Consider the following 20,628-nt stretch of genomic DNA (forward strand, 5'->3'; position numbering starts at 1 on the left):
TATTTTCATGGAAGAAAATCAAGTCATATAATAACCAAACAGGCCACCTGATTTATGGCTACATAGTTGCAGCAAACACTGTTCAAAAATAGAAACGACTACGGATGCCACGCAGGGTCAGAAATCGTTGGGGTGATGTGTGCGGAAGTGTGCTGAAATTTGTTCTCCAAATTTGGGACGGACAGTCATCGGTGCCAAGATTTCCAGTCGGTGTTTACGAACAGGTCCAAGCATCACCGTCTTAGACGATGGAGGACGATATGGTATTGCATTTCGCTAACTTCAGCACACTTATCGTGTGCATGGTTCTCAAGTTTCCTCAGATATTTGTGCTGGTGAGAGCGAAATCAACTACGGGTGTGAGCTTGAACAGTTTGCTCTTGGAACTTATCGGGTAAGACAGTATACAAAGTAGCACACTTTGTGATGAAATTGAAGCAAGCGGGATCCTAGTAAATATTACGTTTCGATTATGCCTGTTGTTTCAGATCAGGAACATCTTGATTTTGAATGGCATGGCGGCATTCTTGTCTAAATAACTTACGGTTAGCCTACGGTCCATAGAAAAAAAACTTCAATTTCCGAGGCGTCCTCTCATATGAAATATTTGTACTTTATTCGAGGTTAGAAGCGCCATCATACAATTGATCAAAATTCTTTAAATCAGGTTGCAAGTTGTGGGAAGCTTAATGGGCGTTGTGCAAAGAAATATCACATCATATTCAATGAGAATGTTAGGCTACTGCCATGGATGAAGGTTTATGTCGAAATCCAGATGACCATCACATTTGATGACCTGAGTAGAGGTCCTGTGGAAATCAGTGCTCTCTCACATGGTCCTCAAATCGAAGGGGATATGGACGTTCAGTAGGCTACCATAAGTAGGATAGACAATATATTCATACTCGTCCTTTAAAGCAAATGCAGGTGTTTGTGTCTCACCTACAAAGGGCATATCAAGACAACTAAAGATTCATCATAGTTGCCTGAGTAGCTATTGCTCCAGCTGTGTTCATATGGGACACATTGAACTCTGTCCAAACAGAAAGGGAGAGTTGCTTTTAGTTTGTTCGTTTCTATGTATAGGAAATCAACAGTCCTCTCCATTTCACTCCTTTGAAAAGGATTACTATGGGTCATTCACTTTTATGTACAGGATATTTTAAGAGGATGGTTTCTCAGTTGTGAAACCTTGGAATGAACACGCCTCCCTGCACAAACAACCCACAAAAAAACAGATAGAAACAACACTAATGCTCTATGGGCAGATTGAGGCTTGTTTTGCTTAACCATGGCATTGTTCATTGTTTTTAAAGGTTCATTGTGTTTGTCCGCTATCAAATGTACTACGATTACCCACCTCCTACCTACCTGGAGTACCCCATTCTGATTGCCCAAGGTGAGTTCATAAATAAATGATCAGCTAATATTTGATCCCTGTGACCAAAGCATAACGAAGCAATGTTTTCCACACAGTCCCCTAGTTAATCAGTAGAATCAGAATGAAAATCAGAATTGTATATTGTATAGAATATAGTTAATGAGTAGAAATGATTGTAGTTTGACTAATACAGAATCTAGTATGGCATCCTGGAACGGTACAAAAATGATGAACCAACATACGAGTGAACTGTATCTGGTGTGGCTGCACTTCGGTTCAAAGCTGGGCTGCAAGATAGCCTCACTGTCACAGTGCCATGTGATCCCTGGGACCCACACCTCTCTCAGCTCTCTGTCTGTCTCTCTTCCTAAGATTTTATGCTGTTGCTGCTGATTCTCCATTACAATGGCAACCTGAAGCAAGGGCTGCTATATGCACTCGTGTATCCTTACTCAACAACTTCTTTGACTTACCTTTTGACTTGCATTGTGTAATGATCACCACTCACATTCTACAAGAAGAGATATAGTATCACTGAGCACATCATCTTGTGTAACATAAGGTGGCGTACTTCAGACGTGGCACAATATCTTTATAAAACCAGACAAGCGAGGTAGTACATTTTGTGAGCAAACGGTATGAATCATTAAAACAACAAGTGATTTCATAAGCTTAAATTGAATGAAATTTTCCTTTTTTTTTTAGTATCGATGTAAGGTTTGTTGTACCCTAGGTCACAAAAGTATCAGGTTACATTTCCAACATAAGCAGACACACCACAACAACTCCATGTTAAGTTTTTATGTTCTTGTTGCTGTGCTGCTCCTTGACTTGAGCTGAATAGGTTTGTGGGAGGCTGGCACCTTCTCATTGTAAATAAGTGGATCATTGATCTTGCAATGGTGAGTACATGTTGTCCTGAGGTTCATTTTGATTTCTCACTGTATCAGCATTAAAACATGTTTGTTAGCTGCTTACCTGCTATGTGTCGATAATATATACTTAGTGTGATCTAAATGCAAGGTCGATGTATAAGTAATTGAACTAGCATAAACCAAGCACTAATGCCTGACATTGCAAATATGAAAAAAAAACAAGCTGAAACTAATCTGTGGAGTCTTTAGTAAACATGTGAGGAGACAACTGTTAAAAGAAATGGCTGAATATTCTACTGAGATAAGAGTTGATATGAGCTGTTTTACTGTGTTGTGTTTCTCGTCAGGGGATAGTTAAGGTATCTAGAGTTATTGACATAACATTTTCATGCCTCTGTGCTTATAACTCATAAATTGGGCTTCACAACAAAACATATTGCTATGGAATTTGTACTCGGCTGGGTGTTCTCTGTATCTAATCAAGACTTATACTGCACGTTTTACAACACAGTATTTACTGAGGTGTTGGTCCTTATCCTCTGGGTCAAACTATACTGTACCCGTCCTCTGTGTCTGTGCCCTCTCGCCATCAGAGCCTATGCACTTTTATCAGTGCTGGCAGCAAGTTTGCTCAGCTCCAGTGTCTGTGGGCATCCAAAGACTCCGGTCAGGTCAGCACCCTCACCTGGGCCATGGCAACCTACACCTGCATGGGTAAGACTATACTGAGGTTTCTCCATTGCTATCTCTCGGTCTCACACACACACACACACACACCACCAGAGTCTGTTTGTGTAGCTGTTATTAATGTATTTTGAAGTTAACTCATGCTAGTAGATTTATGTATATCACTATTCCGTAAGTAACTGCACCTGGAATCTTTGCCGGTGGGTTCGTTAATGATGGGCCAAGATTCATTTAGGATCACATTCAGTGTGGAAACATGTTGTACAATAAGGTTTACATGTTTTTTTTTTGTTACCAACATCTCTTCCAGCAAGGATTTTCACCACACTTGTGACTACTGGAGATACTCAGGGTGAGTAAAGACCTCTTTTTCTGATGTGGTTTTCAACTTGTGATAATCCCTTTAATAATTAATCTGGTATCAGACCTAGACATCTTAAGTACATCATTTCAGTTTGTTTTATTTTGTTGTGTCTTCTTTTGGTTGCTTGCATTCCTGAGGACTTAAACATTGCTCTCCCCCTCCTCTGTCAAAAGTTCTAATCAGGTTTATCGTCATGACGCTCCTGAACATGTGGGTTACGGCAACAATAATGTACTACAGGCCCAAGAGCTCCATGAAACAAGACTGAGGCTCCAGAAAGTTTACGTCAGAGTGGGGGCTGCCTCATGCTCAGCTCCAGACCTCTGCTCAGGTCATTTCCAATACTCCCCTTTCTTAAGGTAAAAAGAGGTTAGGAATTTACACACTGGAAAAAAAACCAAATCAAATGCTGTTTTGGTTTACATTCTTACCCTGGGATAACCCATTAGTTAACCCATGGGCAACTAATGACATAACTGGTGTTTCAGTATTATTTGGCAGTTAATAATTATGCTATTTAATGTATTAGTTTAATGGTTTCAAATGATTGACCAAAGCCTTTTTCTAAGTGCAATAACTATGCATTGTTTCTGTTGTAAGTTACAATTGAGGTTTTCAAAGTTTTATAACTTGGTACAGTATTTTTCAAAAGTTGGAACAATATTTAACCAAACACCTTCTTAAGTAATTCCGTATATCATGCAGTGGTACTTCAAGAGCATTGTTTGCTCCTGAAGGTCATGTTGATTAGATCAGATGAGCACACATTTCCAAAGCATTCCTGAGGTTTACAAGAGAAAATGCATTCTTGTATTTATTCTTGCCTGATTTGTATCAGTCCAGGAAAGCTTTCAGGTACCTAAGCAAGCTGGTATGCCTGCTGTTTTTGGAGTGAAACAACTTTTTTGTACTTATACGTTTGTTGTTAGTTGTGTGTTCATAGAGAAAACTGTAGATCAGACTCAATAAATGCTTCTTTTCTGGAAAAGCATCAACAGTCCATCAGTCATTTCTCCTAATGGTCCGTGAACACATAAGCCTACAATGAATGAGGTCATGTTTTGGAACTTAAAAATCATCTGTAAAAGTTTAACAATATAGCTCTTCAGACCACACGAAGTACAGACAGTTTTCTTTTATTGTCAAACAGGTTATCGTTTGGTTCAACGTAGCAATATAAAACATGCAATCTGGACATTGCGCTTTAAAATACAAAGTGCACAGGCCAGTATAAATAATACAAGGGTGTTCTGTATGATGTCATGTTAAAATATACTGTGTATATTTATATAGAACATGCTTCCTCCAAACTCAAACGGGACTTGAGGGGAAAGTTCACAGCACATCAGTACAGTACTCCCAACAAACTGGAAGGTAGTCACACCATCAGCTGACATGGAATAACATAAAAACAAAAACAGCCTTCTCTCAAATTTGCAGTGAAATATTCTTAAGCAAAGTGGGTACAATACACAAACAATTTGTATCTATTCTCCCCTGTAAAAAATAAAAAATATGTATATATATCTTTTTTGAAAAACTTCATATTTTCGATCTCTCTCTTTCCCTCTCTTAAGAATAATATAAGAGCACATTCATATATGGGGGTGAACTACCCAGAAGGCATACAAAGCCACATTGCTTCCTTAAGCCCACAGCATCAAATCGCACACTTGCTAGCTTACACAGAGGATTTTTCAACCAACAAGGACTCAGGATGAGTCATCATGGGAGTTGTTCTTCACATACTGTGAAATGTACAGCATTTCCATTTTGTTTCTTCTTTTTATACAAGACACAGATGTCCTTCCTCTCAGGTATACATTCAACAAAAATAATACAGCGGCAGAAAATGCTCTGAGGTGCACTGACTGCGTTTGAAACAAGTGCCGTAAACATTGCCCTTCCGGAATAGTCTGTGATGCATACATTTAAGGCATTACTATAGGGGTGAGCATGAGGTCAATACTGGCACTCCAAAATCCAGACTTACGAGTGTTACTTTCAAATAACTAGTGTCTAGTAAACTACCAAAGCCCTGAATAACATTTGTTCTGTGTTAATCACAACAATGAACCTACGAGGTGACCTTGCATCCACATCATGTATTTGTAGTGCCATGTTGGTGTAGTGTTAGGTACCAATAATGTTCTTCAGAAAAATGCACTTCCTTGAGCAGAGCTTCTGGGTGACTGGTCATGGTGGCCATTTCCCCTCTCCCCGATGGTTATGGTCCCCCTTTGGTTGTTCCTCCGGGACATAATCCAGATTTAAGTGCTTTGGAACACTCTGATCAATCACTGGTGAGGTGGTGGTGGTGGTGGTGGTGGTGGGGGGATAGAAGCTCCATGAAGGTCCTGCACTCATCCATGGGATACAGTCTTTACACCAGTGGATGGGTCCCAGCCTTCAGCAAACCCTCTGCATCCAAGCTACTATTTCTCAGCTCAACTACTTTGAAGCAATGGGAGTGTGTGCTGGAAAATGTCAGCCTGGAAATAATGATGTTCTCTTGCCTGGGCCGACAGGTGCTCAATGAGGAAGCAAAAAGCTCTGCAAGCCCAGCGAGGAAAATAGGTCCCTCTACAACAGCTTGGGGGAGAGAAAAAAAAAAAAGCATTTTTGCTATTTTTTTTCTGTCTCACTACATCTTTCATCGTGGTGGGAAAAAGAGGAAACACCAAATCACCATGTAGTTTCACCACAATCCCAAGTGAGGTTAACTACAGAAGGAGGAAAAAAAAAAGAGAGGAGAGGCAGAAAAGACAAGAGAGAAAGATGGGGTTAGTTTAGCTTCCCAACACAGTATTCAACTTCTAACCCAACACTTCTAATTAGACAGCACTACACAGCAAGCTCTAATACATACACCAACCGATTGGTCATGCACCCAACTTAAGTCAGAAGTCATCGCACTTTTTTTCCACGAGTCAAAGTCATGTTTTATTGTGAAATAAATCAATACAAAAGAAAGAACGTATGGAATATACTGTAATTTTAACATAAAATACTGTGTCGTAGGTACTTATTGCATGTAAACAAAACGTATTGCACTAAAGCATTCATGAGTTGTTTGGCTGGCCACTGAAGATCTCTCGCCTCATCTTGGGGGCATCCGCTCTAGGTGGGCTGGGGTGAAAAAGGTCAATGACGTCAGAGGAAGGAAGCAAAGGGCATGTGTGTATACTGTCTGTTCACTCCACTCTTGACCAAACTCTAATCTCTCCAAAGCAGGTCTCCTCCGTCTCCCAGTCACTCCTATGCTTAAATTGATTTGGACATTTGACCATTGAAGTGTTCTAGCTGCTAGTGATGAACTGAGGCAATCTAATCCATGGTACAATTTTTCCTGTTGCGAATGGTCGTCTCGGTCTCTACAGAGCAATACTGGTGTAACCCATTTCAAAGAGGCAGCCAGAGGCAGAGACAGCTTGTCTTTAACAAGAGGACAGTAAATACCACTAGAACAAAACGAGGTATACAAAGACAGTGTAGAGATAAAACACAACTCCGATAACTCACAAGGATTAAATGAAGGATTAAACAAGGATTAAATGAAGACATCAACAATCCACAACAATAAAATACTCACCAGTCTGGCAAGGAGTGCGTAAGAGTTCATTTAAATGGCCTACAATGCAATAGCTTGAGTCATTCATTGAAAGGTCTGGTTGAAAGAGGTAGTTCTCCACTCCACTGAAAAGCCAACCAGCATGCTAACCAAACCCACAGCACACACACAAACACCATTCGAGAGCCTTTACCCTGATTATGAACCTACGGGCTCCTCAGAAATCAAATGCACCGTCAACAAAATCATCAACATCCTCCACATCATCCAGAGCCCAATGCCAATCCTGCAGACCCTCATCCAGCCATCTGCAAGGAGAGAAGGTGGGAAGCGGAGACAAGACACTTCACAAAGTGCCGGAATCGGGTTACCCATCAGATACGCAGCCTAAGGTGTACAGCAACAGGTTGTTGTGGTGCTGCATTTGAAGAGTGCACCTTCTGCCAGTTCAATATCACTTTCAAAACGACTGGACTGGAGATTACAGTTATATTAGACAGCATAATAATGGAATTTGGTTGATTCATTTGAAATAGCTTGAAATTAGGTTGAATCGTATGTGGGACGTGATTTAATACTGTCTTGACAGTGAATCAATGCTCGTCACTGTTGTGAGGTATCTCGGAAAGATCTTGAAAGGATTGCCCGGGGGTGCACCCTTCAAATAACTGTTAGCTCTCCCCTCCAAGCCCGAAATCCTTTGCCCACACTCTGTTGGTTAAGGCTGTGAAGACTGTGTGGGGCCCTGTGTTTCAGGCAGAAGTCAACACTCTTTCTTAGCACCATATATAGATCACAAGCTTTGTGATGATAGCCCAGCCGATTGATGCTAGCCGTGGTAGATGTTCCTTAAAAAACAAACACTTTAGCCAAGCTCAGACTGAGATTCGATTCTGCCTGGAGCACAGGGTTTCAGGACTTCTTCTTTCCCATCCATATGTTCTCTGTGGCACTTGATGTAGCAGCGTTGGCACTCCAGGGCTACGGGTGGCTTGAACATGTTCCACAGGGGTTTGGTGCAGGCCTCGCAGTTGGTGGGGAAATGGTAGAGGCTGGGGATGAACTCGTGGCCCTTGTGGTGGATGAGGCTTATCTTCTCCCCCAATGATGGGGGCTCGGCTGGCTCCTTGGTCAAGGCCCTGCATGTCACACATACTAGCACTCCAATCCATAACCTGCTACAATTACAGTCTATGTATATCTCTTTGTAAACAGCCAAATCATCATGCTAGCCTTTTACTAAACTAGCATAGCTTCAGACAAATGAAGGCAATTCCTCACTGAATAGGAATGGGGCTAGTTGCACAGCATTTGGTTGGCTTCAGTTGTCATTTAGTCTATAAGCCTTTAAATGAAATGTGAGGGTTAGCATTGGTCATTGGGTTGATGATCCCTGAGACTCCAGGACCTACTACTCACCTGGGTTTACTGGGGGGCAGCTGTCGGCTGGGTCTCCTCATTGACTGGGTGGACAGCACTTTGGCGGGGGCCCGGGGTGAGGAGCGGTGAGCCGGGTCAGTCGCCAGGGGCTTCTTGGGGATCTTTTTGACCAGCCTGCTGACCCACTTCTGCTGCTCTTCCTGTGATATGGCCAGCAGCAGCAGGTTCTTTGCCGTGGAAACATCGTAGTTCACTGGCAGAGAAGATACACACACACTGCTTATCATCCATTTTCAAACAGGCCGATATGCGCACTTTCATACCAAGATCGTTTATTTCTTTTGGTGTGGATCATTTCCATAGAGGAATACTACATTACATTTTAGAAAGAGTTTTAACGCTTTGTTTAATTGTTCTTTAGAAACATTTGGCTACCATTTAATTCCCTTCATTATGTGCCTAGCTTCACCATCAGCAGTTTCAAACTCTGAAATACTTTCTGAAGAAGAATCTTAGCAATGGGTTCCTCATACTAAAACGTTACTGTAAGCTTTTTTCAAGGAAGTAGTTTGAACTGTAACCATTTAAGATGGCACTATTTTGTAAAATATTCTACAGAGGTTAGGCATGCAATTCTTGGCTCTTCACCAAGGTCCGTTGGTCTGCTTTGTGCTTGAAATCAGATAATGGCCGACATTGAGAAGCAACCAAAATAGCCCACAGGGTTAAGGGCAGTAAACCTTTTTTTGTGTTCTTGACATGTCTTCATACTATTTTTTTTTAGCCTTTCATCAATACCTCTACTAATATGAGCATGGCATACCTCTACAGGGTGCAATGATCTCCTCCTTCTTGTCCATGTGGTCCTTGTGGCACTTGATGTGGCAGCGCCGGCACTCGAGAGCTGGCGGCGGCTTGAACATGTTCCACAGGGGCTTGGTGCAGGCCTCGCAGTTGGCGGGGAAGTGGTAAAGCGTGGGGATGAACTCGTGACCCTTGTGGCAGATGTAGGACTTCTCGCCTACGGGCAGCGGCTCCAGCTCCTGCTCCCGCTTGCTCTCTCCTTCATTGGCATACAGGATCTGAGAGAAGGTGGTGGAGATCAGGCAGAGGTCAGAGGGCAGAGGTCCTGGAGGTCTTATGCTTTTACAAATCAGGGCACCTTCTATCAAGGCAGGCTTATATGAGTGAGATCACTTATGTGTGTCAGAGGGGGCTTTGATCCCTCAACCATTTTTTTCATTTTACAACTGGCCTGAATGTCAGAGGGATAACCGATTACATAATAGCAACATGTGTGTTTCATGGTGACTACCAGTCCCTCTACATAAGCTCTACTTATGATTTATTTTTGGGATGTTTGCCCACCAACCTGGAATATCCTAGGGATTTCTTTGGCGTCGGCGCGGTACACATCCGTTTGGGTGACAGACCGCACATGGAAGAGTTTACTGCAAAGACATACATGATAAACAGTCACTTTTTCCACCTGTACAGTAAAACTCCAAAACTTCTGGTGATGAACATGTCTGTGAGACAAGATTGATGTCTTGTATACATGGCTGAGTGTGTGTGTGTATGTGTAAATGCGTGTGTGTGTAAATGCGTGTGTGTGTAAATGCGTGTGTGTGTGTGTGTGTGTGTGTGTGTGTGTGTGTGTGTGTGTGTGTGTGTGTGTGTGTGCGTGTGTGCGTATATGTATATATATGCGTGTGTGTGCACTCCTTTTCTCAACTCACTCAATGTCTAGCACCATGTAGGGGTTGGACAATTCTTTGTCCTGTTCGCTGTTGTAGAAAAGAATCTTCTTGCTGCTTACCACGACATACTGCAGAAAACCAATCAGACAAACCAGTTGATATGTAAAATGAATCTCTACTACATTTGCCTTTCAAATAAGGGAACCATTCAACATTACTGTTCCTTCTCACACAAGTCAAAGGGCTGGCAGTCAGACACTACAGCATCTACCATATACAGAACAGGAAACGTTCAGGGTACCTTTCTTTCCCATCCAAAACGCTTGGTGTTGTTCCGCACAGGCATTGAAAGCCATCCTTCGAGCCTCGATTCTGAAACAGAGAGGTTGGGTTTTATTTCCATGCGAGTACTACCGTTGTTCTGCATTGACAACGCATTCCCAGTTGTGGGCAGCAGTTCCCCTTTGTTTCATGGTGTTCGCAAAGCTGGGTCTTGCAGACGGCGGGCAAACAGGCCCGAGGACTGAGGACTGTATAACCAGCATGAACCCAAGAAAGAATGGGGGTCTTCAAAAGCAAAGCAGCGTCTAGTTCTCCAAACATTGCGCAACCAGCAAGATCACATTAAAAAGTCCCCATGCCGTACAAACCAGCAATTAAAACCCACCGGCACTCCATGTACGTCCAACGTATAACCACACTCAGTAAACATTATTAAGATTCCTCAAAAACAAGGGGGTTTGTCGGACAAAGATCACATCTGGTTCACGACTAAATACTGTTTACAATAGACGAGGTCCACTGAAAACAGAATTCAGTCCACCACAAATCGGTTTTGTATTAATCCATTCCACAAAGTCAAACCACATGGCTGAGGTTATGAGGTTATAAGGAGGGCAAATAGGGGTCAAAAGGTCAAGTCCAGACACCACCAGGCCCATGCAGATCACCTGTAGCAACAGGCTGAGAGGCAGGGAGAGGAGACCGATCACCGATCACAGAACAGAGAGCAGGGCCCAGGAAACCCTACCCTGGCAGAAGGTCAATGAGTGATCCAGACCTCTGCCTCAGAGAAGGAGAGAGGAGAGGAGGGGAGGGCAATGGAGAGGAGGGAGAACAGCGCAGGACAGGAGTAGACCTTTGTCAGAGTTAGACGAGGAGTGGTCGATTTCTTTAGAGGTGTGTTCACGCCGGGGCTCCTGGCGTTTTCTAAAAGACCGTTTGCTGGGCTTGACTGAGAACTTTCGCACTGTGAGGAAGACATGCATTCATTCATTCATGTGCTTACTCCTTAGAGGATTAAAAAAAATAATAATGGTAAAAAATGAATAATGTGATGGCTCCCTAATGCCATTTAGTGCTATTGGGAAACCACCACAGACATTTACAGACTGATTACTTTCACAGTTCTATTCTAAGGAAGTTGTCACATTACTATAAGGTGCTGTCAGTACCTGTCTTCATATTTATCTTGTACTCACCAACGTCACTCAGAAAGGAAGTTTTAACAGGAAGCCAAACTACTGGCAGCTCAGCCAAATAACTAGTGTGTTTTTTAAGAGACTTTTTTCTGTTGTTCTGCCAGGCAACTAGAATGTTTTTTTTTTAAAGCGTTTAAGGGACAGATACAATTTCAGAAGGATTGTTGCACATTGCTATAGCAACCGTACCTGTGTAGGCGTCGTCGGTGTCGAAGTCGGGTCCGCTGGAGACGCTGGCAGAGTCCAGTGAGTGGACGTTGAGCGAGGTGAGGAGGCCGCGCATCTGCTCAATGTCACTGTCCTTACTGTCTAGCGCCATCTGCAGATCAATACGGTTCTGGCTCTCGTCCAACAGTTGCTGCAAACGCAAACACACACACACACACACACACACACACACACACACACACACAGGTAGATGAGGCTTTTGTTCCCCCCTCCCCACACACACACACACTTGTGCACACTCAGAGGAGCTCTCTCTTTGGGTCTCCCATACAAACAACCTCTCTCTCACACACAATTGTTTGAGCCAGACTCTCCCGTCCTTCCTCTGTCTGATATTGGGTGATGATTGCCCTGTATCTACTGCATGTGTAGGTGTTTATAAATGGCGTGTGTCTATTTTATACTTCTACAATGAATGAATGATTTTACTCTCCAATTGATTGTGCTCATAAGAATATTGATCATTGAAATGTGATGCTGTGTATTTGTTTTTATTTGTGTGTGTGTGTGTGTGTGTGTGTGTGTGTGTGTGTGTGTTTGCTCTTTGCTAAGTGGTGCTGCGGTGGTGGAAAGAGCTGCCAAGCGAACGTGCTCTGCAGCGTCACTACCAGTATTCAACAAGCAGCCTGATGACCCAGCTCTTCCGGAACTTCTTATGAACTTGAATTATTCAAAAACCCCTCTCCTCTTTTCCCTTACTGGCACTTATGTCCAACAAAACTGAAAGTGGTTTAACATGGCACTTTGCCTCCAATGTTTTTTCTTTGATCTATCCACAGACCTCCATTAGACCTCACTTGTAAGTCACTTTGGATAAAGGCATCTGCCATGTGGCTAAATGTTGTGTGCCTGCTTGAGTACTGCCTGCCTCTCAATCTCACTGTGACAATGGTGCTGTTAGGGTGTGTGTGAGTGTATGTTGTATGTGTTTGTGCATCTGTACCGCTTGCATCTCGTTGATCTCCTTCTGGTACTTGATGATGGTGCTGTTGAGCTTCTCTTTCTCCGTACGCAGCTCCAGCTGCAGCTTCCTGTTCTCCTTCTCCTTCCGCCGCAAGTCGGTTTCATTTCCACGGCGACTGCCTCCGCCCCGCGGGTCCTTCTTGTTCATGATCTCAGCTAACTTGCTTACCGCCTGGACCAGACATCCACCCCCACACACACACACACACACAATCACATGAGACAAACATCACATGACTAATTAGCAGTGACCTCACTCTGGACAGAGGAGGCAGTGACTGACTGAGCAGAAAGACATCTGACCCCCCAACTACAGGGTCATCTTTCATTGGTGCAGCTTGGGCCTGATTGCTTGCCGTACCTGAATCTTCAAGGTTCTCTCAGACTGAAGCTGCTTCTCGAAGGTGATCTTAGTCTGACTGATTTGCAGCTCCAAGTCCTTCATCTTCTCCATATCTGGATGACACACACACACAGAAAAACTTTCAGAGGTCTCTCAGGTCAAAGAATCTAAACCCTACTCCCAACAGTTCATCAGACATGAAAAAAAAATAAACCAGGGCTCTACAGTGCGAGTATTTCACTCGCATTTGCGCCTAAAAATAGGTATGTGCGAACTTGAAAAATAATTTACGAGCATAGTGCGCGAGTGACGGGTATTGTTGTCAATACACGGAACAACGGTGCGAAGAAGTGAAGCATACCATAGATTTCATATGGAAACAAGTGACGGGGTCGCGACTGCACAATGTGAACATAGCATGATGACACGTTTAACTTCATGCAAATGAGAGCGACTATTCGCAACCAATGGGCCAGAGCCATATAAAAAGAGGGTTACGACGATCTCGCCGACATGTGATCATTTAGTATAAGTAGCTCGCAAAAAAACCCTGCTGGCAACCTGTTCGAATGGTCTTCCACGGGACAGACAGCAGCACCACCTCGATTTACTGATATTTTCGGTATATTAACACATAATATCAATTGGTTACTGGTGTGTTGTATCCTGTTTATGTCTGATACTTTATTAACATTTATGTATTACATTAACTTATAACACTAGGCAGCAATATTGTGAAGCAGAGCTAGAAATGGCTTTGCTAGCTCCCATACTGTAGCTCACACCAGCAACTGCTCAATTTAAGACAAGAAAGGGGTTTGGTAACTTAGCTAGTAACTGTCAATGATAACTAGTTATTAGAATATATTAGCCAACGTTAAGTTAACTTCAAAGGGGCAGTCGAGTGTATAGGTTGTGTCAGCTTGGATAGTTAGCTAGTCATTTTCGATTTAAGCCTCCCGTTAGCCTTGGCAAACTTTTAGCTAGCTAACTATGAGGTAGCATATCCTAGCTAAGTTATACTAGCTATCGATAGCTAGCTAGTAAACTCATTGCAGAATGGACGACAGGCCACGCATGACATTAATCAAGAAAAAATAAATGAATATGTGATTGGTTTAAATATCCTTGTCTATTTGGGCAATTGTTATTATCATTGACACCACTTTCAACTGTCAAAACTATCCGTCTAGCTAAATCTGTTGGTTATCAAATTGCACAGCAATTCATATGGAGGATATGTGGTTGATTTAACTCTAAGGCCAGGTAGGCATAGTAGTTGTAATGTGCTATCACATCATTTGAAAATCTAGACTTGATATTCTCTTATATTTGAATGATAATTCTGTTAATTAAGTATTGCCTTAAAATGATTATTTACATTGAATTAATTGGAATTCAGCTGTAGGCATATACTAAGAGATCTGTATCTTAGAGACTAATTGCATCCACAATTTAAGTACTGCAAGCTTGACTATTATGCAGTTGTAGACACAACACAGGGGGTCCCTGGGCCTGAGAAGGGAAGGAAAGGAGTTTAATGTGGCTATAATATGGACTTTTAAATGTGACTAAAACTAGACTAAAATGTAATGAGTTTTCATTGACGAAAACTAGACTAAAACTAAGAAGGATAAAAATGACTAAATGTGACTAAAACTAATATGCATTTTCGTTTTAAGACTAAATCTAAAATAGCTGCCAAAATTAACACTGAGATAGGGACCCCTTAATCTGCAATTCATTGCTGCTAGCTCTAATCAGATGTACTAACTAGGCTAATAAGAGAAGACTAACTTTGTATGCCAACAAACACCAATAACTAGAACTAATTTGACAGACTATAAACCAACAGACTTCTGGTTATGATACACATGCTCTCTAGCTAGCTACAGTGAAAGTGTTGCTTACGTTAGATACTAGACGTACAGTCTAACTCTAACTGCATTTAGAATCTAACAAGCTATATCTTACAATAAACTTTAGGTAAAGCTGGCTATATAAAATACTACTAATAACAATTAATAAGAGGTCCACTAAAGTGTTGAAATATGAACAAATGCAGTAATTTGATCAATTTACCAGCTAACTTGCTTCGGAAACACTGAATATGAATGGGGTTGAACGTTGGAAAATACAATGTTTTGAACTGTAGGTCGCAAATGACATGCTTTACTTCCACATAAAAAAACCCCGCTGTGCTCCTAAATTTCTTTGTGTGCTCCTACATTTTTTCATTTAGGAGCACATGTACTCCTTGGGGAAAACCTTAGCGTAGAGCCCTGTAAACTCATGAAAAAGGATCGCAACAGGGCTGGGATGCGTGGGTGGAGGAAACATAATGGAAACCCATCTCCAGCATGCTGGTAAACAGCGCAAGAGTTTCCGCTCCCTGCTTCCAACAGTGATTAGAGTGCGCCGAACTTTCAAACAGGAAGTGAGAGTGGGAGGACAACGTGCCTTCTTGGTTATCCTTCAGTTTGTTGTTCAGCTCTTCCTTCTCATTGGCCAGGTTGGCTACGTCGCTAGTCAGTGTGCGATTAGCCTCCTCTAACTGTGAAAGAGATCAGAACATGTTTTAAAACTAGGTTAGGGTGTCAGGGACATACCAATGACCAATATCTTTAAAAAAGAAAAACGTACATTCCCATTCTTCATAGTATGTCGTAGGTACAATTTGAAAACCTCAATATGTTCATACAGGTGTACATGTTCTGTTTGTCTTTCATTGTGAATAAATTACGCAGACAAGTGTTTTTATAGATCTACATCATGTAACAAATTGTCAGATTAGCAGAGACTGAAACGGCTCATATGTGAAGCACGGCCAACATTCCCGCCTCCTTCTCAGGCTGGTGTTGACTCACCGAGTTGATGGTGGTGTCCTTCTCGCCCAGCTCCTGCCTGTGCCTCGCCATCATCTCCTTTATCTCCAGCTCCTTCATGATCTTCTCCTTCTCCAGGTCCGAGTACTGCTCCTCGGCAATGGAGCGTGCCAGCTGCTCCGAGTCTGCCTTGGTCAGCGTGATCTCCAGCTGGGCTGCCAGGGAGTCCCTGTTCACATGGACGGGGGGTGTGGGGTGGGGGGGGTCAGACATGGCATCTTCTAACCAGGCTACCATCAATGATCAGAACATGGGGTGCATGGTGACCCATTTCTACAGGCCTACTTCTACAACTGAGGCGAGTTAAGTGAATATAGTGTCAAAGGCCCAGACACGCCCCGACTCCAAAGCTCATCTCAGGGAAGTGAACTGATGACCCAGAACAGAACAGGCATCATGCTTTGGATGGTGACAGTTATGAATCGCTGGCATATCTGCCTCAAAGCGTGCCCCCTATCCAAACTGTCCATTTTCAAACATGGCTGTGTATTTCTCTGGGAGACACTGGGTGAAACAGCATTGTTGTCGCTCCTACCGTTCTTCCTGTAACTCCTGCAGAGTCTGCTGCATGTCCTTATATAGCTTATTCTTCTCTTCACACTCCTCCTTCAGTTCCCGTACTTGGGTCTTGTACAAAGTCTGCGAGGAGAGGGGAGACATTTATAAAACCTTACAAAAGCATACTTACTAAACTCCCCACACAATAAGGATAGTCACCAAGACTGATATCCATCAGTTTTGACAGTACACTTCCATGATTGTCATCAGTGCCAATGCTTTTCTGATGGGTTCGGGCGGTGTGAAATGACACTGTGAGGAGAGAACGTACTGAGAAATACTGCTCAGCCTCCAACTGGTCCTGTAGCTCCTTCATCTGTCCATCTGCATCCTGGCGTTCCCTGAGCAAAGGACACACAAAGTTAAGAGGCCTCCTCCATAAAGCCTGTCAAGATTGTCATCAAGTGACACAAACAAATCACAGCGACAGAAACAAATGGCTTTGTTTTCCAAACCGTCTGCTCTCTGACTAAGTCATGCTTCTACAATACTAAAAACACAGTTGTAGGCTACTGGTTTCATTGTACTGTTAAACTGCACCACTGAGTTAAGGCCAATGGAAGATTTTGAAAGTGAATTTCCTGATAACCCTAATGAGTTATAGATCTAAGTCTGAGGTTTGACAGTTGGTCATTTCGGGGTTTGTGGTTAAATGTGACAGAGACATAAACAAGTGTGAAAATGATTCAATACACTACATGAACACTGAACAGTGTGTGTGTGTGTTGGGCTTCCTACTTGCGGAGCTCCTGGTTCTGTTTCTCCAGGCTGCGCTTGATGTCCAGCAGGTGGTTGGCCTCCTGCTTGAGCTGCTTCTCTGAGGTGCGCAGGGTGTTCAGCTGCTGGACCTGGGCCTTCAGGTCGTTCTGCGTCAGCGAGCGCTTCTGAATCTCCTGCTCAATCTTCAGCGTGAGGTTCTTCACCTGTGTGTGTGTGTGTGTGTGTGTGTGTGTGTGTGTGTGTGTGTGGACACGACACAATGGTCAGGCGAAGGTGCAAAAGTAGATGCAAAAGTAGCACAATGACTAGAACAGTCAGATGTGTTCATACTGTACTCTCTTTGCATATTGCTCTGAATCATTTAAATGTTATCTTCTTTCTTGCCTTTGAAACTCTATTTATGTTTTAGGTCAAATCTTCAACCAGTTCAACCAATGTCTTAGTCAAATGTTCTGTCTATTTAGTGCATTCCTTGCATGCATTTCCCAAGGTTTTATAAACCACTATTGTTTATTTTTACAGAATATTCGTATTCAGTACTCGGTCTTGTGACATCTCCTTCATCTCCAATCAGTGCAAGGCAAGTACAAACAGCTTCGCTGTATTCACAACCCTCTCTGCATTCTGCACTCTGGCTGCCAGTTCAACCGGTTAACAATCCACATCACACCCACTCGCTACCCTGTCAAGAGCAACAGACGTGCTAAAAACAGCAGACAAGGGAGAGGCACAGCCCGCCTCAACAGCATGAGCCTCTTCTCATCACTACACCCTGTATGCGTGCATGTTCGTGTGTGTGTGAATTATTCTTTGGTGACTCAGAGCACTAATGGCTACCTGGTATGCAGAGGCCAGAGAGGCAAGAATGGCTAGATGAGGATGATAAACAGAGGTGGGCAGACAGTACAATTCCCTGGAACTACCCTGGTGTTCCACTTAGCTCTGTGTGTATGTGTGTGTGTGTGTGTGTGTGTTAAATAAATTGTTGCTCTAATGTCGGAGGCGGTCTTCCCTCATCCTCCTAAATCCAGGCGGCTCCATTCAGCTCAAACATCAGCTTGGAAATGTGTACAAAAGCTAGTGCAGGTTAGCATAAACATGCCCAACCATAAACGTGTGCTTAGCGTGTACACACGTTGATTCATGTACACCCACAGGCCCATATGTTAGATACAGGCACATAACAAACTTAACACAAACACAGACACACACCTCCTCTGTAAGCTTGTCCTTGTGTCTGCGCAGTTCATCTAGTTTCTGCAGCGCCTGCTTGTAGTCACAGTCCAGCATGGAGCTGTGCTTCTCCAGCTCCAGGAGCTTGTTCTCCACACGCAGCTTAGAGGCATGCTCCTCCTGCAGCTTCTGCTCCAGCTCTGTACACACACACACACACACACACACACGTAAATACACGCCCTCGTATAAACATACCCCGACATACAAACATACAATCATAAACACAAACTGCAGACCAAATTACCCAGCAATGTCTGCCTTGTTTTAGGGCCACACACACACACATTCACCCCTCCCCAACAGAGGCAAATGTACACCCATACCATACACATAACAAACACATAATCCATAAATAAGCACCCAGTGTATCTATTTATCATACGTCTGAACAGCGACGTCCAGTCACACACTCAGACGGACATGCAGAGACAACACTACCGTGTTGTTTTTAGGATTTCGCTGACAAGGGACGGTCATGACTCTTTTGTTGATTTACGGGCTCCCGGAGGGGCCCCTCCTTACCCTTCATGGCCTCGGACTTGGCCCCCTCGATGGACTCGCTGATCTTGCTCTTGTCGGCCAGCCGGGCCCTGGTGGCCTTGTGGGACGTCTCCTCCTGCTCCAGGCCCTGCTGCAGCACCTTCAGCTTGTACATCATGTCGATCTCCTTATTGTTCTTCTCCTACGGGACCCCAGAAAAGAACAAAGAAATAACGAATGAGAAATAAGAACTTCAGGTTCTGGGGTACACACTACTACCATAATATACATGCCATATTAATTCATTTCTGCTTCTCTAGAACATCTAATTATGGGAAAAGGGGATGGACAGAGATCTGCGGGCGGAGGTGGGGCAGAGAATGAATGGAAGAGATGATGAAGATGAAGCGTCTACCTTCTCCTGGTCCGTGAGCCTCTCCTGGAGCAGCCTCTTCTCCGTCTCGCCTTTGGACAGGGCCACTTTCGACTGCTTCACGTCATCCTCCAGACTGGTGATGCGCCCTAACAACAGAAGAGAGATGATTGGATGAGGGAGACAGATGGTCGACACGTGCAAAAGGACGTCCCTCATTCCCACATTCTCAACTCTTACGCGCACCATCTCCTCTTTATCGAAAATATACCTTTGCCAGAGAAACAGTGTATGTGTCCCCTGCTCTAGGAACCGTCACAAAATGAAAAGATACCAAAGATAATGGGCTAAAACACAGGAGACACCAGTAGGGGTATGGAGAGCATACACACACATGCACACACGCACCTTGTAGGTCTGTGATGGTCTCGGAGCCCTGGCTGCAGTCTCTCTTCTCGGCCTCGAGCGCGGCCTGCAGGCTGATGTAGTCCTTCTCCAGCTTGAGCTTGCCGTTCTCCAGCATGCAGCACTTGTCCTGCAGCTCGCGCCCGTTGGACTCCAGCTGCTGCAGCTGCTTGCTGAGTTCCGTCTGCGACTTGCGCAGTCGCGCCGCCGCGTCCAACTCCGTCCGCAGCAGAGAGTTGGCCTCGTCCAGCTGAGGGGAGGAGAGGAGATGCCACAGAGTTAGAGTTACACACACACACACACACACACTTCACTTTTGAGGATGGGTATCCTCTGGCCTAATCCTCTTGAAGGGCAGCATCATATTTATTTTTATCATCATCTATATAATACATATGTACACACACACAGATGTATATTTAAAAATATATGTGGACATACTCATATCATATTTTTAGACACACTCTCTCTCCTTTTCTTCACGGACACTCCCATGCACACATAAATATACATACACTCCCATGCACACATACATATACATACACTCAGAAGAGGGACTAGGAAACATTTTACACGCAACTCCCCCACACAAACACAAAAACTAGCGCTCTCACATACAGCAACATGCTAAATGAGCCAGAAGTCTCCCTGCCATACGCCACCTGCATCCAATCTGCTTCTCTGAGAGATAAATGGCTTATCCAGCAGAGCTGCATCACCTCACACATAAACAAGTCCATACACACACACACTCAAATGCTAACCTGTGCAGAATGTTTTTCCCATATAAAGACAGACATACACATGCATTCTGTACACACACACACTGCTAAATGCACAAACACAGAGCACTGCCTCTGATGCTGACCTGTTTCTGCAGGTGGATGTTCTTCTCATTGGAGATGTGAGAGTTCTGGTTCCTCTTTTTTAGTTCCTCTAGCTGGTCCCTGAGGCTGTTCACTAGAAAGCCCAGACAGATACGCATGTGAAGAAGTGCA

The 20,628-nt window shown here is 43.6% G+C and overlaps 2 protein-coding genes across 5 annotated transcripts in view; one reads left to right on the forward strand and one right to left on the reverse strand.

Annotated features, from left to right (window-relative positions):
- Nucleotides 1-89: 89 nt before the first annotated feature.
- slc66a3 (solute carrier family 66 member 3) lies at nucleotides 90-4,298 on the forward strand. Its single transcript, XM_012823069.3, has 7 exons — nucleotides 90-394; nucleotides 1,317-1,399; nucleotides 1,754-1,823; nucleotides 2,226-2,283; nucleotides 2,850-2,970; nucleotides 3,254-3,295; nucleotides 3,481-4,298. Exons 1-7 carry the CDS (start codon nucleotides 249-251, stop codon nucleotides 3,573-3,575), a joined length of 615 nt encoding a protein of 204 aa, XP_012678523.1. The 5' UTR covers nucleotides 90-248; the 3' UTR covers nucleotides 3,576-4,298.
- Nucleotides 4,299-4,427: 129 nt separating this feature from the next.
- Nucleotides 4,428-20,628, reverse strand: part of rock2a (rho-associated, coiled-coil containing protein kinase 2a) — a 38,833-nt gene continuing 22,632 nt past the window's right edge. The window contains exons 14-33 of one of the 4 annotated variants that reach the window (XM_031580888.2): nucleotides 20,499-20,590; nucleotides 19,634-19,880; nucleotides 19,268-19,374; nucleotides 18,895-19,054; nucleotides 18,349-18,509; nucleotides 17,155-17,339; nucleotides 16,688-16,757; nucleotides 16,394-16,497; nucleotides 15,841-16,027; nucleotides 15,434-15,527; nucleotides 12,992-13,086; nucleotides 12,611-12,802; nucleotides 11,629-11,797; nucleotides 11,097-11,207; nucleotides 10,260-10,330; nucleotides 9,998-10,086; nucleotides 9,631-9,709; nucleotides 9,082-9,340; nucleotides 8,298-8,511; nucleotides 4,428-6,030 (exon numbers count right to left, since the gene is read on the reverse strand). In XM_031580888.2, the coding sequence (XP_031436748.1) occupies nucleotides 6,027-6,030; nucleotides 8,298-8,511; nucleotides 9,082-9,340; nucleotides 9,631-9,709; nucleotides 9,998-10,086; nucleotides 10,260-10,330; nucleotides 11,097-11,207; nucleotides 11,629-11,797; nucleotides 12,611-12,802; nucleotides 12,992-13,086; nucleotides 15,434-15,527; nucleotides 15,841-16,027; nucleotides 16,394-16,497; nucleotides 16,688-16,757; nucleotides 17,155-17,339; nucleotides 18,349-18,509; nucleotides 18,895-19,054; nucleotides 19,268-19,374; nucleotides 19,634-19,880; nucleotides 20,499-20,590 (2,690 nt within the window). In that variant the 3' untranslated portion in view covers nucleotides 4,428-6,026. Of the gene's footprint in view, nucleotides 6,031-6,061; nucleotides 8,018-8,297; nucleotides 8,512-9,081; nucleotides 9,341-9,630; nucleotides 9,710-9,997; nucleotides 10,087-10,259; nucleotides 10,331-11,096; nucleotides 11,208-11,628; nucleotides 11,798-12,610; nucleotides 12,803-12,991; nucleotides 13,087-15,433; nucleotides 15,528-15,840; nucleotides 16,028-16,393; nucleotides 16,498-16,687; nucleotides 16,758-17,154; nucleotides 17,340-18,348; nucleotides 18,510-18,894; nucleotides 19,055-19,267; nucleotides 19,375-19,633; nucleotides 19,881-20,498; nucleotides 20,591-20,628 lie in introns of those variants that run through there. The other 3 variants (XM_031580885.2, XM_031580887.2, XM_031580886.2) reach the window with 3 other exon arrangements.

Source organism: Clupea harengus, chromosome 14 (assembly GCF_900700415.2).
Source record: "Clupea harengus chromosome 14, Ch_v2.0.2, whole genome shotgun sequence".
Lineage (NCBI taxonomy): Eukaryota > Metazoa > Chordata > Actinopteri > Clupeiformes > Clupeidae > Clupea > Clupea harengus.